This window comes from Rousettus aegyptiacus, unplaced genomic scaffold (assembly GCF_014176215.1).
Source record: "Rousettus aegyptiacus isolate mRouAeg1 unplaced genomic scaffold, mRouAeg1.p scaffold_m13_p_3, whole genome shotgun sequence".
Classification (NCBI taxonomy): domain Eukaryota; kingdom Metazoa; phylum Chordata; class Mammalia; order Chiroptera; family Pteropodidae; genus Rousettus; species Rousettus aegyptiacus.
In genome coordinates this window covers 21,781,615-21,800,800 of record NW_023416306.1, presented here as the reverse complement: position 1 = coordinate 21,800,800, position 19,186 = coordinate 21,781,615, and the positions used below count along the sequence as shown (strand labels likewise).

General features: G+C 38.9%; 1 protein-coding gene across 8 annotated transcripts in view; it reads left to right on the top strand.

The window, feature by feature from the left end:
• Positions 1 to 18,984, top strand: part of ZNF462 (zinc finger protein 462) — a 132,471-nt gene extending 113,487 nt beyond the window's left edge. For 6 of the 8 annotated variants that reach the window (XM_016129992.2, XM_036218265.1, XM_016129994.2 and 3 more), the window contains exons 11-13: positions 10,548 to 10,680; positions 14,993 to 15,116; positions 16,214 to 18,984. In XM_016129992.2, the coding sequence (XP_015985478.2) occupies positions 10,548 to 10,680; positions 14,993 to 15,116; positions 16,214 to 16,421 (465 nt within the window). In that variant the 3' untranslated portion in view covers positions 16,422 to 18,984. Of the gene's footprint in view, positions 1 to 10,547; positions 10,681 to 14,992; positions 15,117 to 15,425; positions 15,570 to 16,213 lie in introns of all 8 variants that reach the window. The other 2 variants (XR_001595045.2, XR_004950095.1) reach the window with 2 other exon arrangements.
• Positions 18,985 to 19,186: the final 202 nt, after the last annotated feature.

The window sequence follows — 19,186 nt, the reverse complement described above, 5'->3', positions numbered from 1 at the left end:
TTGTTAAGTTTATGAGACTCATGCGTATTACCAATAGCGGCACTTGCTTTTTCCCATTTTTTATGCCTTCTTTTCTAAATGATGAGTACAAAATGCAGTTTGAATTTTTGAAATAATTATCCAAACACTATTTTATAAACAAAGATAGCAGTGCAGCTGAAACGGAATTTTTGACTGATAGGCAACAAAATTATGCACGAGTTAAAAATGATCATTCACCAGGGTGAAGGAGATACAAAGTCAGCATTCATAAAAATGGTATAGGAGTGTCAATGTACAGTGCACTTAAGACAAGTTTGATAATAATTCATATACAAAAGTCAAAGACTATAAGGAAGGAACGAGAAATTGAAGGCATAAAAATTGGAAAAGAAGAAATAAAACAGTTTTTGTTAACTGAGTGATCTTTGTAGGTAGAAAGTCCTAAGTAATTTACTAAAAAAGCTACTAGAATATTAGTGAGTTTAGCAAAGCTGCAGGATATAAGATCAGTTATAATTCTATAGATTAGTATTGGAAAATCTGAAAATGAAATTTTAAAAAGATCAATTTCATTTACAGTACATCAAAAAGAATAAAATATTTAAGAATAAATGTTAACACAAGAGCCATGAAAGCTATACACTGAAAATGACAGAATATTGTTGAGAGAAATAACTAAGTTAATGTAGTATGTACCATATTCATAGATATGAAGATTCAATACTGGTAATTCTTCTCAAACTGATATACAGATTCAATGTAATCCTCTATCAAAATCTCAGTGGGCTTTTTTCGTTGGTTAAAGTTGACAAACTGACACTAAAATGTAAGTTGAAATGCAAAGGGCCTAGAATAGCCTAAACATTATAGAAGAAGAATTAAATTGAGGATTCACCCTTCCTTGCTTTGAAATTTACTATGAAGCTACAGTAACCAAGCCTGTGTAATATTGGCATAAGGATAGATGCCTAGATCCATGGTGCAGAAGAAAAAGTCCAGAAATAAACCCTCAGATGGGTGGTCAGTTGATTTGCATCATAGGTGCTAAGGCAATAAGGAAAGATATTTATTCAACAAATAGTGCTGGAACAATTGGACTTCCATATGCAAGATAACAATTACTGACCCTTACAGTACTCCTAACACAAAAATTAAATAAAATGGATCATAAAACTCAATGTATGAACTTTTAGAAAAATAGTAGAAAATTTCCCTAGGGTTAGGGAGAATTTCTTAAATATAATATAAAAGCTGTGGACATTTTAAAAAATCAGTAAATTAGATGGTATCAAAATTAACTTTTTGCTTTTCAAGAGACAACATTAAAAAACGAAAAGGGAAGCAACACATTGGAAGCAAATATTTGCAAAGTAATTATCTAACAAAGGACTTTAAACAAGATAAAGAACTTTCACAACTCAATAATAAGATAAACAATGCAACTTAAAATGAGAAAAAGATTTGAATGGATACTTTATCAAGGAGATATGTAAATGAAAATGATCACATAAAAAGATTCTCAGACTCATCATTAGGGAAATACAAATTAAAACAACAGTAAACTATCACTACCCACCTACTAGAATGCCTAAAATTAAGACAACCGATAGTGCCAAAGTGTTAGCAAGTTTGTGGAGGAACTGGAAATCTCATATCATACAGTGCTGGCTGGAATATAAAACGTCAGGTCCACTTTGAAGCATTTTGGCAGTTTGTTTAAAAGTAAATGTACACTTACCATGTGATCCAGCAAGTCTACTCCCTTGTAAAGTTGATGGGTAAACAAAATGTGCTATATATTCATAAGATGGAATAATACTGCTTATCAATGAAAAGGAATGAGCTACTAATACATGTAACAACATGGATAAATCTTTAAAACATGTTAAGTGGAAAGAAGGCAGACACAAAAGACTATGTACTTTATGATTCCATTTATATGAAATTTCTAGAAAAGGCAAAACTAAGGAGAGAAAGTAGATCAGAGATTGGTTGGGGCTGGAGATTGGGAGCAGGGATTGATCATTGAAGAGTATGAGGGAACTTCTTAGAGTGATAGAAGGATTCTTAAACTAGATTGTGTTGAGGGGTTCACAGATGCATACATTTACTAAAATTCATTGAACTGTTTATTTAAAATAGATAAGTTTTTATTTGTTTGTTTTTGTTTTCTTGTTTGTTTGTTTTACCGCCTACAGCACCTCATCTTTCTAGGTAATCTCCCATCCAAGTTCTCACTAAGTCCAACCCTGCTTAGCTTTCTAGATCAGACGGAATCGCGTGCATTCAGGGTGGCATGGCCGTAGACCAAAATAGATGAGTTTAAAAAGAAATAAAAATAAAATAGGTGAATTTTTAGTAAAGTATTCCTCCATATCTAACGTATGCAAGTTTCCGAGGACCTGACACATAGTAGGTCCTCAATAAATGTTAATTTCCTACAGTCTTTTCTTATAAAGTTGACACTGGAACAAATAAATCTAAAAGATGCTCAAGATCCAATTTAATGTGTAACTGTGAAAAATAAAAGGTGCAGTAGACTTAGCAATTGGTTCTAAGCTAAGGTTTACTTTTTTTCTTCTTCCAGTAACACTGTATGTTGAGTGCACTGCTCATTTACATTCTTCCATGAATAGCTTTAGGTGATTTTGTGTGGTGGGACGAATCTATAGAAGAAACTAAAAGACATTGTAGGATGTATTTTCAGTCAGGATTTTATTAAACAGAGCTGGATATTCAAAACTGGCCTTCTCAATTCCTCCTGCAAAAGCTTGTAAACCTCAGGACTCTCTCTAAAGATGTAAGAGACTGGACAAAATACTGGTAACAGCAGGAAAGGTCCTTGAAGTCAAATATACCATTCCTTTTAAGAACCAAATTATAAAGTATGCTGAATTTATGCTGCCATGTTTATCCTCAAAAGCCAAGGTAAAGTAGAAAGGGGATGACAATCAGCACTCACATTTTTTTAGGTGACACAGTGAATCTTGTCTTCCTAGATCTTTATCTTTATGCTGGTGGGCAAGGAAACACTTGAAATCTCTTGGAATCTAAAGTAAACAGTGCAGGATCTTTAAATATTTATTTTTTTCATCTTTCAACTCCCTGTCCTTTCTTGATCTCACTAGATTTTCTAAAAGACAGACTATCTATTATTTCAGTCCCTCCCTTCTCCCTCCTTCCATTCCTCTCTGTCTCTGTCTCTCTCACTCTCTTTCCCTCTCCCTTTCTCTCTCTCTCTCTCTCTCTCTCTCTCTCTCTCTCTCTCTCTCTCTCTCTCTCTCTCTCGCACACACATACAATGAAGTCACTTCTCAGTAGTGCCATTTATTAGCAATGCCAGTAAAAGTTAAGACTTAACATTTCTAGGAACCTTGAAGTCATGAAAAAAATGCACTCACATAAAAAACACACACACATTTTTAAAGAAAGTTTAAGTATATGCAATACCTTGTTAGTGTTCTTTATGGTTCTGAAGTCTCTTTGCTAGTTTAAGGGACATAAAAATATATTATCTCTAACTTAGTTTGCTCGTAAAATTGTCATGTTCGGTATATTAAATTTAGAAGGATAGTCTATTCAGGCAGTACACATTCACTAATTTAATTTACTTTGAAATGTTTTTAATTTTTTATACAAATGGAGCCTCAGGCGGCTGAACTCTAAGGAACTCCCATGTCTTTATTTTTGCCGGTTTGGGGAGAGCAGCGGAACATTAAGCTCAGGAGGAATCACCAACATTTTAGTTATTCCAATAAAGTTGTTCAGCTTTCTGGACTGGTGAAATCCACAGTGGCATAAAAGTCACACAGAACATTTGTTTCCAGCAAAGAAAATGAGAAGAAATAAAAGAAAGATCTTCCCCCAGATCATAAACACACCATTGGCCACATTTTCTTTTGGATTGCATTTAATTTCTGAACTAAGTACTAGGAGCTTTAGCTCTATCAGCTCCAAGGATTTCTCTAGAAGATTATGTCATTTCACCTCCATTTCCCCTCACGTTAGTCTTGCTTCTTGATTTGTTAACCATAGACCCATTTCTTTGTGTATTTTGGAAGACAATACAATCAGAAGTAGATGAGCGAGCGATGTGACCACTTTACAGAGAGAGGTGCCTGGCTGGACCTTAGATGAATTTTTTAAGTAGGCATCTAAAGATGTTCTGTGCCTAAAACCTTTGAAACTTTCCACGAATCTCTCCGGTCAAGGTTGATAGCTCCTGCTTCCGTACTTCTGTAGGACTTTCCTTCCTCTATCAAACCATTGATTTCATGCTGCCTCAACTTGCACTTAACTCTTAGCAGGTCCCTGCCTTGACTTTGGATGCAGCGTTCTTAAAACGGAAACCACATTATTTACCTCTTTTTTTCCAAAATCTAATATAGTACCCTGCATACAATAAAGGCTCCAGTAGCTGTTCGTTAAAAAAAAAAAAAAAAAAATCGATAAATTAAGTTTCTTTTCAGGTAGGAAATATTAAGTATCCCATTTGGTCAGAGAGGCAAAATGTGGCAGCAGCATCAGCATTTCTGCGTCTGGGTTTTCAGTCCAGAAGACTGGCAGCAGCACAGTTGGCCAAAAACAAAGTTCTTAGACTTTCTTAATGATGCCTTTCACTTGTCTTTCTTGATTACTTCTGGCTGGAGTTATGCTGAGATTCTCAAAATGAGTCGTTTTTATCTGTTTCGCTAAGTTGAAACCGGCAGAAACATGTCTTCAGTGATTGCAGAAGAAGGTAGATATATTCCTTGACTTCCGTGCTCCATACCTTTCTGGGTACTTTACTGTCTTTTACTCTTATTGTTCTTAGAAAAGTTTTTTCTTCTGAAAAAAAATTCCCAAAGCTTCTTCTCTAGCCCATCAAATTTTATTATCATTTAATAAAATAATAAATTTTATTTATTATTGTCACAATACTTTTTTCTTCCTTCTTCTTGTGTTTCAGCAGTATATTAGGGATAATATTTACTTATTTTGTAAAAAATTTTGCATTTCTTCAGATGATTTACCTTATAATGGGGAAACTGGAACTATATCATTTGAAGATGTGAGTTCTAATCATGGCTTTATTCCTCACTTGTTTTCTCTTCTGTTTTCTTCATCTATAAATATGGAAGATAACCTATCTTGCATGATGGTCCATAATAGTTACATGGTAGATAGAAAAACTACTGGATTGATTTTTTAGCACATAGTAGATATTTGGCAAAAATTGAAACAGTCTTTTAGAAAATGTACAATTTTATTCTCTCATTAGTGAGAAGATTTATATCATGGAATGCACATCTTATGGCATATTATGAATTTCTTTATGCTTTATGATCTCCCATGGGTTTTTATGTTACTGGTAAATTGAAATAACATTTATTGTGTGTCAACTACATGACTGACCTTATACTCTGCACTGAACATAAAAAGCTAAATAAGAAACAGTTGCTACCCTGGAAGAGTTTATAAGCAAGTATTCATGACAAGTTTAAACAAAGAGTCACCACCCAGCATGTTAAATGCTTGAGAAGAGTATCTATAAAATAGGAGGGCAGAAAAGAACAGAGCAAATAGCTATCTTTTCTAGAAGCTTTTATGAGAGTTCTGATTGAAATACTCTTATCTGAGAATTCAAAGTTTTTACCTATACATTTGACCATCTTCCTATAAGAAATGGTAGAGATGATGCTTGGCTGATATCTTTCCCTCATTCCCATTCTGACTTTCAAAGATGGGCAAAGATTGCTGGGTAAACCACCTAATGTCCTAAGTCACGTGTTGGCAAATTCTGACCCATGGACCAAATTGGCCCATTGCCTATTTTTATATGGCCTGCCAGGAAAGAATGGTTTTGACATTTTTAAATGGTTGAAAAAAATCAAAAGAGTAATATTTCATGGCATGGGAAATTATATGAAATTTGACTCTCGGTGTTCATAAATACCATTTCATTACAACACAGCCAAGCCCATCCATTTCCATACTGTCTGTAGCTTCCTTTGTTTGAGCTACAGCAGTAGCTGAGTAGTTGTGACAGAGGCTGTGTGGTCCAGAAAGTCTAAAATATTTGCTTACCTGGCCCTTCACAGAAAAGTTTTGCCAGCCTTTGCTGTAAGTCCTTTAAATTCTTTGCCTCACTACACATTCTCAGTTTGTGACAGAAATAGTCATTTCTGATGTAACAAGCAATTTTTCCATGCTCTCTGATGTCACTTTTTCTAGAAATAAGAAGTTCACTTTGGCCTTTCTTTTTAACATGGACATGCACTGTTAGGTGATGGGAACATCCTAACCGGTGTCCCTTTTCGAAGATACAAATGTTAAGTAAGTAGGTGGGGGACCTCTGGAAATGTTAAGTGGATTTTTCTTCATTCACAGTCTCTCCCACCTAATGTCTGCTAAGTAATCGCAATACAAGGGCATCCGATTGCATTTTTTCATTAACAAGGAGGCTTAAGTAGGTCTTTCCTGTGAGACTGGGTTTGCTAAATATGAAAATGCATGTTCGGCTTGGTAATATTTGTAAGTCATATATGCTTCTCCCCTTAGAATAAGCCTCAAACATGGAATTTCTTTCATATGCTAGAGACAGATCCAAACCATTTTGCTGAATGGTTAAAAACTAACAGCAAGAAGACAAGTGTAGTTAGTTATGAAGCTTGAACATTAAGCGAGAGCTCGGAAGGCTTTGCAGTGTCATTGCGTCAGGGGTGACTTTAAGTATGAAAGCATTTGCTGGTCTATGGCATTTCATATCACGTTCTTGTTGGACAACAGTCTTCACCATGGCTCCGGGTTAGTGGCATACACAGGGGACTTTGGATTTGGGGCATTTCCAAATAAATATCACAAGATATAAGGATTGGAATAAAATTTTAGTGTCAGAGTGATTATGTATTTGAACAATCCACCCTTGGAAATCATGTGCGGCTTCTTTTGCTTTCAAAGGCTGCCAGGAGCCAGGTTCTAAATCTTAAACTCTTAACCTTACTTTTCGTCTCTCTGTTGTGGGCCTTTAGGGAAACAAGGTAATAAATTACCTCTCCTTTCCAGAGAAAAAGGTGAATTTCCTTCAGTATGTCCTCAATATCATTAAAAAATTGATCAGATACCCACCAGTCTTGAGGTCCAGAAAGAAATTCCTATGATCATTTTAGAAGCCAACTTATACATGTTGGAATTTCAATAAAGTCTATACTCTTTGACTTTGACCCTGTAATTTCATGTTTGGAAATTTAGCCTATAAAATTAAAACTAAACATGAAAGAAAGGTTTGTGTACAATAAGGTTTATTACTGCATTTTTAATAAGCCAGAAATAACCAAAGGTAAACTCATTTGGGAATAGTCAAGCAAACTATAATATATCCACTTAATGAAACATTATATAACGATTAAAAATAATTCTTATACAGAGAATGATATTTATTCCATGCAAGGCATTAAAAAGCAGGATACACTCGCATATGTTTTCATGTGATTACAGCAATGTAAATAATCTATGCATAGAAGACAGCCATACAGAAATATACTAACTTGTTAATAGCTGTTATGTATAAGTAGTTGGATTTTAAATGAGTTTTTTTCTATTTTCCAAATTTTCTTTGAGAAAGTTTATAGGAAAGAAAAATATATTAAGTTAAAATGAAGACATCCAGTAGCCAGGAGGTGAGAACAGCACCCAGCTGTGAGTCACATGCAGAAGGTCCTCATGGAGTCTGCAGTTCAAGGTCGGGGGCGGGGAGGGGGCGTGCAGGCCATAATTAATTACTGAGTGGGGTAAATTATAAAAGGGGAGTGTAGGGTGATGTGGAAGCACAAAGCAAGGGTATAGAACCAAGGAGGAGTTTAGAGAAGGTCCCTCCACCACCCCACCCCACCCCACCCCACCCCCGTGACACTGAAGCGAAGCCGGAAGACTGAGGTGTCACTCACTACATGGAGGTGGGCTTGAGAGAATTTCAGGTGGAGGCAATGGCGTGTGCACAGAAAGGCACAACGTCAAGAGCGAGGCATGTTCCAGCAAGCTCAGTAAATTCAGGGTGGTGGGAGCAAAGGGGAGTCAGACTGGAGAAGGTGGGCCGGGATCAGAGGATAGCCGGCCACGTAAACCACAGTAAAAATGAAGATTTTATCCTCGGGGCAAGCAGAGACTGACATGGGCAGATTTAAGTATTTTTAAAAAATCACTCAGAGGGCACCGTTGGCTAGATGTAAGAGGAGCAAGAATAATAGATGGTGGGAAACTACAATGAAAGAGGGAGGGGACTCAGAATGACCCAGGCAAGGGACAGGGGCTCAGCGATGCAGCAAGAAGTCTTCCTTTGGTGTTAATGCTGGATTGCTCACTTCAGGATTTAAAATGGGGTAAGGACCCAACACTATAAAGAGTTTTTATTTGACAATCTTCTAATTACGTAGCAAAAACTATTAGCTTTTACTTTCAAGTCTTTTAATTGCATAGCAAAGATTTTCGAAATCTTCAGAACAACTAAATCCCGGGTCAGCCTCAGGTGAACATCATACTATGAGAATGTCTTGTACTCTTAAAATTCTGCAGAGTCCAAAATGTCAAGTTTTCCAGTGAGGGGAAAAGAAAGAGGAAAAAAGAAAAGAAAAAAATAACATTTAGTCTGTTGACAGACCTTCTGTCACTGTGAGTTCTTTGAGAAGCAGGAGTTCCAATACCTAGCACAGTGCCTAGCACACAACAGGTCCTCAGGGAGTCCTTGTTGAATGAATGAATGAATGAATGAATGCACACTACCGGATTAAACAGTATTTTGGAGATTCTTTTTTGGCCTTTCTTGGTTTCATTATTTTTGTTTCCTGGCAACTGCCTACCCATCATGCCCCTTACACACACCTATGGGTGCCTTGGCAGAGGTGGTACATGGGAGAAGGCAGCCAGAAAAGACTGCCTTTTAAGTACTGGTCATTTAAAAGATGTTTCTTTACACATATTTCAAATTAGGCAAACTGGACTCTTGCCTCCTTTTTCTGAAAAACTGGCAACCTAGAAAACTTTTATTCAGATATTTGTCATAAATACTATTCGATCAAAGTGTAGACTTTGTGGCTAAACATAACTTCATACATATGCATTTACAATGCTTATCACACACGTTTCCAAAAACCAGAATTGGAAAAGGCCACACTTCCAGAAAAAAGAAAGAAAAGACATTCTAGGGAACTATTGTGTTTCAGGTACTGTGCTGACCTTGACTCAAGCCTTTTACAAATAAGGACTTTTATGTTGAGTAACTCGCCCAGAGTCTGGGTAATGGCAAACCCTGAACTTGACCTCAGATCCATCTGATCTCAGAGCTCCTGCTCCTTGCGCTGTCCCTTTTTGCTTTTATGTCATTACAATAAGTAAAGATTCATATAAGTCTGCAGGCCTGAGGCACAGTAGGTAAGTCCCTAGGCAGGAAGGTGCTACAAGCAAAGGTGTTTTGGAGGCTGTGACTGTGAACTCTTCAAGGAGAGGAAGGAGAAATATTCAGAACACACCTTCTTCCTCCTCCTTCTCACCTGAGTCTATTAATTTCTAAAACTTTTTTCATGAGCACAACAGGAACTCGTCTTCCCCAAGTGTTTAGCATTGAGACTGACACTCTGACATGTTCCACCCTCATGTTGAGTTGTTTTCAAAATGACTGAACTTCATTATTATAGTTAGAATATGTGTATTCTAACTGTGTATCATTTCTCTTGTATTAAAGGAGCTTTTATCCTGAGTGTTCTTCCTCCTTTGCAACGCTGCTTAACTTTTACGCGACATTTTTGGGACAATATTAAGCCTTTCGTAGGACTGTCTGTTGGCCCTGATACTCTCGCATCTCTCTCACATTTGTCACAGTTGATGATGATGTTCCCATCTGCCAGGCATATGGACTCGGTGGTGCTCAGCAAATCTTTGTTCCAGTCTGATCCCAGAGAATATTTCCGAACTGTCTTGCAGGTTCCTTCTTTCCTCTCCTGTGCTCTCATTACACTCTCTCCTGTAGCAGCTGTGGAAATCCGCCTTGGAATCTAGTTAACGATGTTCGTCTTCCCTCCTCAACTACACCGTGAGCCTCTGAGGCCAGAACAGGGTCTCATTCATCGTTGTGGTTCTCTCTCCTGGAGCTCAACAAAAGGGAGCATAGTGCCTTCCATAGAGGGGCAGCCCACCGTTGTTTATTGGCTTGAGTCATTTTGTTCGCTTGAGCCCTCCACTAACCTGTCATTCCTGATAATTGTATGCATGCCACTGAAAGAGGTTCTGAAAATAGATTCACGAACAAGGTAAATTTTGTGCTACTGTGGATAGGAGAACCCCAGACAGAACATCATGATGGAGTTTGCTTAATGTGGATTTTTATTTTTCCATTGGATGACATTTTGAAGAAAAGTTTGGATTCCCACTTTATTCTAACAACAAAAATGAGCCCTAGTTAACACTTTTTGTTTGGTTCTGGTTCCAAAAAACACTGTCACAGGGAAGTCACTTCGGCAAGATCTCCCCCCGCAAGGGCGAGCAGCCCTGTTCAGTCTGTGGTTCATTCTGCCATCGTTTGGGCCTTTTTTCAGGTAAGCCGTAACTTTGAGCTGGTTGGACGGGTCAACTTGGATCAGCTGGAACAGATGAAGGAAAAGATGGAGAGCTCCAGCAGCGATGACGAGGACAAAGAAGAAGAAATGAGCAGCAAAGCTGATGACAGAGGTTGGTCTCATCCCTGCCCTCGAAAGGCCCAGATGGCAGCCAGCATGTCCATGGGGAGACAGAAGGGAGGCAGAGGTTGTTGTAGGAGTAACAGAAGGAACAATCCTTCTTAGTTAAGTAGCAGAACAGACTGACTTAAGAAACACGTCAGGGGCCATATCTTCGTAAATTATTACCAGCTATAGAAACTCCTAAGGAAAACAGGCATTTTCTCTCTAACTATAGCTATTTGTTTATTAAAAATAATATATAGCAGTGATTTGTTTTTAAGAAGAAAACTGGTGTCTAGGGAATCATTAGAATAAGGACTGGCAGATGGCAAGACGGATGACACTGTAAAGCTATCGAGGAATGTAAGTGAACTTCCAATTGAACGCTTATTTAAAATTGCTCCCTCTGGGGCACATACTGCTGGGGTCAAGGGGGAGGCTGCAAAGGACTTGGGGGAGCCCTGAGCCTTCTCCCTAAGTCCTTGGTGGGGCCCTTTCCTTAACATCCCTGTTGCTGGTTTTGCTTTGTAAAGAAGAAGAAAGAGACTCACAGCTTTCATTTCATTAGTATATTTACAAAGGACATAGGAGAAGGTCTCATGGAATTTTTGTACTATTTTTCCAACTTCCTCTTAGTCTGTAATCATTCTCAAAATGAATTTTTTCAAAGTGTATTTAGTTATAAGCATACATTTATGTGATCTATAGTTGGTTTTCTATATTGTTCAACATAGAATATTGTAGAAACCCCAATATGGTGCATATAAGCATATAGGTTAAGCTATGTTACTTTAGTTATTGTGGATTTATCAAAAGCATAAAAATAACATAAATAGGAGACATAAACATTATAAATGTCATCTCAGTGATGAGGAGAACGGTGTTAGTAGCCATTGTTGAATATCGGTACATGCCAGGCCCAGCGTTGATCATTTCTAAATAACCTTTTTTCTTCAGTCTTATGTAATGTAGAGGGTTCTGCAGTTGGCCTGCCTGGATTAGGCTCCCACTTCTGCTACTTGCTAGCTATATGACTTTGGGTAAAGATATATAAATATACTTCTTGTATATTCATTAATAATAATAATAATAATAATAATAATAATAAGATCGCCTACTTCCTAGGGATTAAATGAGATAACACACAAGACATGACCCAGTTCCTGAAACATAGTAACCACCTAATAAGTGATAACTCTGCAATATAGATGGTATTACTTTTATAAATGGGGAAATAAAGGCCCAGAAAATTTAAGAGATCGTGCAAAGTAAAAACAGACAAAAACAAAAACCATTAGAGGTTGAATTTAGTCTTTTGGCTCCAAGGGCAAGATCCCTTTTACACTACATGCTATTTCCCCAGCCCTTTGGACACTGGAATGTTCATCGAAGGAAACCTGACCCTGAATTCCGTCAATTCAGAGGCCCTTAGGGCCTTATCATAAGGTGCACTTTTTGCAGAATATCTTTGTTTCTCCTGCTGGGTCGGCCTGCAAACCTAAGAAAGCCAATTTGGTGGCATTTTCCTCTGAGGTTCTCCCTGTTCTTGTTCCCCAACCTGCCCCCACCCCCACCTCACTGTGACTCCGCAGCAGGAGACCACAGGTTTGCACAGTAGGGGTCCAGCTGAGCCCCTGAATCCCCAGCGAAGGCGACGGCAGGGACTGAAAGCCGAGGGGCACCAGCGTGCTCATGGCCAGCCTGAAAAATAAATGGACAAAGGAAACATCCTCACCATATAGGTTGATTGTCCTTGTAAAGTTACAACTTTCAGGGGCCATTTCCTACAAGGGAAAATGGCTGTGATCTGAGAAGCATGGGTTTTCATTTCCTTTCTTTTTTTTTTTTTTTTTTCTTTTAACATTTCACAAATATGTTCTTGGTGATGCATTCTTTAAGGTCTGTGCACTGCTACCAGAGGAAGAGGGTGCTTTTGACAGAGGGTAGAGAGTGTGCCCGGCTGTTCCTTTTTAGGAAATAAATTATTCCTTATTGGCTCCTATGACTTTTTAATCTCTGAAGCTGAGCACACATGATGTTAGAGGTTATAAGCATTGCAGAGGCAAGAACCCTTTAGTCCTCCCCTCCCCTGTGACTCCTCCACAGTAAAAGCATAGACAATTAGAAGAAGAAAGATGGCAGTTACATGTGTGGGGCACCAGGCAAATTTCCTTGCTTGCCGGCATGGCCACCCCCATCTCATGAGCACCGTGGTGTCACCCAGCTTGCTTTGACTGGAAAGTTGCATCACATTTGTGAGCCATAACCACATCGGGGGAAAAACAAGTCTTGGGGCAGAGATGCACACATCTCTGTCTGGGAGGGTGGGGGATTTACATGAGTAACTTCTAGTAATGTGAACAGGAATGATAAGCCTACACCTTCCCGTCCCCCGCACCAGTCCTTGAAAGAGCAGCCTCCTTTGTCTCATCTCGTTTGAGTCAATTTTCCACCATCTAGGTATATTCTTGCCAACAAGAAGCAACTACACACAATAGCCTCAGGGTGTTTTTACCAGACGGTCTGTCTTCTAGGAGTAGGGAGTGGGAGGTGGCTTTAGTGCAGCTCTCAGGGCTGATGGGGAGCTATTTGATGTGTGACAGGTAATGATTGGCCTCCTCCTTTGAGGATGAAACAGCATGAGCCATTGGAAAGAATAGATGACTGGTTTCATGTTTCCTAAGGGTAAAGGAGCAAATGTGCCAGGAGCATGCCCCTCGTTGGCAATGGAAGACTTTCATCAGGCACAGTCAGTTCTGGGGCTCACGTCCTTGTAGTTACCCCATTCCCAACGTCCTTTCCCACCGCGAGAACTGGAGAGAGGACTGGCTGTGGCCACACTGCAGATCCTGCCTAGAAAGCTCGGAAAAATTTGAAAGAGAAGAAACCAGGCATGAAAAAAATCAAAATTAATCCAAGCAGAATCCTCCCCACCCCCTCTCATTATGCAGCTGGGAGGAGTCAGGAAGGCATTCTGTTGATTTCTTGCCCAAGATAATCCCTGCTAAGGAATTAATGCGCAGAGCAGATGGTGCTGTCTCATTTCCAATGAAAAGAATCAAGGAAGATAGTCTGTGCAATTATTTTTAATGGCTTGTGTGGTGATCTTCTTAATTTGTGAGAAAATGTTTCATCTTTTGTTAAAACTGGCCCCATTCACATAGCTTTTTGTGCTGGAGATTAAGGCAGCACAGAGATACCTATGCTGTTAACGTCATCCTGAGTATTTTATTAGATGGAGTATTTCAGCCAGGAGACATCTTCCTGTAACACCTCGTATGGACAGGCACAGAGTGATCAAATATGTGGAGATGATCAACATTTCCCTGTGCACTGCCCTCACTTTGCAGCGTGGCTGTAGAACTGTCTGGGTCCTGCAGTTTATAACCCACAGGAAGATCTGATCCTCTGGTATAATGAAAGACATATGGGCTTTGGACTCAGAATCGCACAAAGGCCATAGAAGCTCTCACCTTTGAGTTTGCCAGGAGGAGGCATGGCCTGTAAACAATTAGCCAGCCAGTCCATGTTTATCGGACCTCTCATACGTGCCCAGTGCCGTGGAGGAGACAAATGACGACAGTCAATATTTGATGCTTACAACAGATCCATCCAGAAAATGTCTGTATATATTCCCCACATTCATAAATTCCACCAACTGGGGAGTAGATGCCAGGCAGCTGGCCAGGCTCCCTCCTTAGCTGAGGACATGCTTTCACACGCTGGCCTCCCTGTTGTCCAGGACTCACATTCATGCTAGGTTCTTTGCTTGTAGCTCTCATTCAGTGCCCGTAGCCACCCTGGGAGGTGTTGATTATGATATCCCTGACAGATAATCACAATTTGTGAATCAAGAAGGCGTTCTCACGCGGAAGGAGTCAAAACCCCGAGGTCTACTCTATGTGTAACCCGGCCCGGTGCTTTCAGCGACCTTTGTTCTTTTGGGGGAACAAAGATAAACCTGTGTCAGATAGAAAATGAACAGGTGCCAGACTGTGAGGCACTGGTGCAACTTCCTAGAAGGGAGAGGCGACAGAAAAAAATGCTGAGACACTGTGGGAATGGGGTTCTTCAGGCAGGAAAGAACCAGATTACTTGTGATAGAAGCAATTGGGACAGGGAGGAGAAATGGGGCCACTTGAGAGCCATTCAAGAACTATCCTTAGGCGAAAAGCCAGGTAGGAGAAAGAATGAGGGATCTGGAAATTGCTTCCACGAATGGATTTTCAAGTGAAGGAAGGAGAGGCTTCTTGATGAATACTGACTTATCTCTTCTGCCTACTCCCACGGTGCACAGGTGACACTCTGCTCTCTCTTTACAGATCTGATGAGATTTTCTGAGCGAGGGGCTGCTCTTAACACTGAGAAGCGTTTTCCGTGTGAATTCTGTGGACGGGCGTTTTCACAGGGCTCCGAGTGGGAAAGGCACGTGCTGAGACATGGCATGTAAGTCAAGCCATCCCAAGAATGCCTTGGCCCAAGATGCGAGGTGGCAGAGAGACCAGGTTCTTTTTTTTGGTTCCCCTGACGATACCCAGACCCCTCTGTGTCACATTCCCGGGCATGGGAGGAGAGGCAGTTGTCAGGAACTAGGTTTCTCCTTTTCTGTTGGATTTTAAAATGGTCACCCGGACCCAAGTCAAATGAAAATCATCTTTATGAATGATAAATCGCATTCAAGCCCTCGCGTAGAAGTTTCGCGCTTTCTCCAGCCAGTGTCCCTTCAGCTTTCATTAGCATGACATTCTCTGATAGAGCGTGGACCGGGGTCAAAAGATCTGGCTTCTGTTCCTGCCTCTGATGACTCATTCCCTGAGTGGCCTTGAACATTCCCACGCACCTCTTGGTGCCTTCAGTGCTCTGCCTCGGGGACAGAGCCAGCTTCTGCCTGCCTCCCAGGTAGGTGGGAGCATACCTGTAAAACACTTATAAGATTCTTGAATATAAAATCACTCCCTCCACAAGACACCCTTAGTCTACCAGACACAGAACCTACTAGTTGGTCCTTTCAGCAGCAAATGGCCCTGAAGCATCTAAACTTCAGAGAACATAACCAAGCTTCCCAAGGCATGGGTTCCATCTTCTGTTTGTTTCCATGATTTGTTTCTGGACCTATCCATTAAGTCTTTAATACATGAGTTATTCTTTTAGTCTAAATAAATCTAGCTTTGGGGTTCCACTGATGAGTTTGAGCATAAGACAATTCTTGCTATTACCACTTAGGACTTACACTGTTCCCAGTAGAAGAGGGAACATAAAACAGTTATGTTAATCTAGAAACGAATCATGATGTCCTCACAACATAGTGTAATAATGGATATTTTTGTAGGTTCCAATCTTTGATAACATACCAGAAATACATGACCTAAGCATAACATGTAGCAGGGATAAATCACTCCCAATTTAGTCATACGTTCATGATGCTTGTTCCAACAAAACCCCAAGGCCTTTTTTAGGATCAGGGGAATAAGGATATGAGTCTTTTGTTGTTTAATTGGGAAAATATATATATTCGTTTGTCTCTACCATCTGTGTTTTTTCAGGGCGTTGAATGACACCAAGCAGGTGAGCAGAGAAGAAATCCACCTGAAAGAGAATGTGGAGGACAGTATTAAGATGCCCTCTATAGAGGAAAAGGAAGATGACGAGGCAATCGGGATAGACTTTTCCCTACAGAATGAGACAGTAGCCATCTGTGTAGTAGCTGCTGACAAATCTCTCCTGGAGAATGCAGAGGCCAAAAAAGAATAAGTGTTTGATGAAATTCTTAATCACACCTTACTTGAACCATGATGAAAAAGTGGGAGGGCCAGCTTGGGCTGAAAAGTTGGGGACAGAAAAGAGAAGACAGAACAAAGCTGCTTTTTTAGGACTGAACAATCTATTTTCAAAGCACTGGTACCTGTGTGAGTGAGTATGTAAATTAAAGTTATTTAAATGGTTGGAATATGTGGCTCCTTTTCCATCACTACATCTTTTCTTCCGGATCTTCATCATGGAAGTTTCGTTTGTTGCGGAATACGGAAGCACCTCCCCATGCACACGGTGTGCTCTGTGGTGGTCTTGGACAGCATGTGGAAACAAACTCCGTGACAGCAGAAGACTTCTTAGGGGAACAACTTTTTGACGCACAACTTTTGGTGCGTTTTTCTAGTTTTAATACCTTAAGCTTTTTTCAAGACCTAACTGCAGCCGCTTTGGGAAAAAAACAAAACAAAAACAAAAACAAAACAAAAAAACTGCTTTGCATAAAACAGTCACCTGTTTCCTAGTACCTCAAACTTAACCAAGGGAATTCTCTGCATTTGTCAGTACTACCTGTCGTCGTTGTGGTTAAATGTAGAGAGAACTGCTGGGCAAGATGGTGAATGGAGAAAAAAAAAAGAGTTTTAAAGAAAGGAACACAAATTGTGCTTAAAATCCCCATGTGGGTTTTATTTCTTAAAATACTGTGATTTTTTTAATTATTTTAGTAAAAAACAAAACAAAAAAAAGAAACAGACTTTAATTATTAGATAACTGTTTGTGAATTGTCATCCTTTATTCCAGGTAAGCTGTTTATTAGTGTTCAATTATAATTTAGAATTTGGTAGATTCATATGAGCTAATTTTAAGGTGACTGTGGAGTTTTGTTTGCCACATGTTTATTTTCTATCAATTTGAGTGTTACAAACACAGCACAATTCAGTTTTTCATATAAATTGTTTTTTGTGTGTGTTATTGTTGTTTTAATTTGAGGGCAAGGGAGATTTAGTTTTTTGTGAATAGGAATGTTTTTATTTTAAACATGGAAATAACAAAGAAGTTAACTTTCTTTTTCTTTTTCTTTTATTTAACTAAAGAACCAAACTTTTTGGCACAGCTATGCAGCTTGTGGGCCAGATGAGGAAGTCCTCTTCACCCTTTTGTTGCTTGTCAAATTAACACATTATCCGTCTCACACAAATAATTTCTGTTAGGATGGGCTGGCTTTTGTGTGTGATTTAAAAATCTGTGTTCTGTTTTTGTTTGCATTGTGTTTGGGGGGGGGCGGTTCTCATTTAATTTGGGGGATAAGGCAATCCCATCCCTTTGGTGAGAATGGACAAGAAATACTTCTATCCTACAAGGAGCCTGGAGAACTACTTTTTTTTTTTTTTTTTTTAAATCTAGCTACCAGCTGCTCTGTTTCCCCATATTAGCTTTTTCAGGAGGGAGCAGCTTAGACTAAATCTAAGTCTACACTTATGATATGTTCTGATTGTGAACAGAGGGTTTCATTCCAAAACGTAGAAAAGAACTTTCCTTGAAGCCTAGGTGTTAGAAGCCTGTGTGCATGTGTGCTTGGATGTATGTGTTCTTGTGTGCGTGTGTGCGTGCGTGTGTGTGTCCTTTGGTTTTCACGTTTTGTTTTTTTTTTTTACTTGGAAGGGTTGGGGGAGGGGGAGGGAAGAAAGGGAAAGGGAATTGCTGAGATGACAGTGTCCCACACAGCTTCAAATAAAATCCATGGAAAGATATTGCATTTGTGGAATAAGTGCTTACTTGAAAAGCATGTTCTTCTTTTATTTTCTTGCTGTTAAGAATTTTTATTTGTAGGGCATTTATTTTAATTTAATTTTTTTTTTTTTAGGGATGAGGGCCATCATGTGGAAACCAGAAAATGGGGAAAGTGTGAACTATCTAAAGATTCATTTTGTGTCCATATTTGTTTTTAATTGGCCTCATTTCAAATGTATTAAACAGTTCCATACCTGGATTGGGTGTTTGTAATGGTTACCAAAAAACAAACAAATGAAAAAAAAAAAAAAGAAAAAAAGGAAAGAAAGAAAAAGGAAAAAAAAAAGAGAAAATAATTGTGACATGCTTTTATCACTACTTTATTTTTCAAATAACATGTAAATATTGTAATCCATTGGATTTTGTTTTGCTAACCTGTTAATAAAAATATGGGACCATTATCCTTTTAACAAGGCTAGAATGTCATTTTTTTCTTTTTTCAGACATATACCTGATATTTTGTGGCCGCACATTTTGGATGCATTATTATAATTCTGTTGACTGTAATGACATAGCATTTACAGCATTTTTTTGTTTAATTTATACAGAGGACATTTTTTTTCAGAGCTGAGAGAAGAAAGTAAATAGCAAAATGATAACCTATTGACTCCAATAATCAGTGTTTCCCATACTTGATAAAAGATAGGGAGATCCTGAGTTCTTGAAGCCAAGGGTTTAAAAAAAACAACAAAAAAACACACAAGTAGGTTATTCAAGTTGTTTGCAACATACATTTTGTAATGAAATGTGAGAAATTAATAAAGAATTTTTTTCACATGTGTCTATGTGCATCTATTGTAGATCATTTATAGATATAACTACAGACAAATGTAGAAATAGCATTGCCTTTCCATGTGTGTACATGAGATACTTCAAGCCATTGACAACACGGATATGGAACACAAAGGTGAAATTAAGGTAAGGTGTGAGCTGGGATTTTTAAATGTTAATATCTCTACATCAGATATTTATCACCA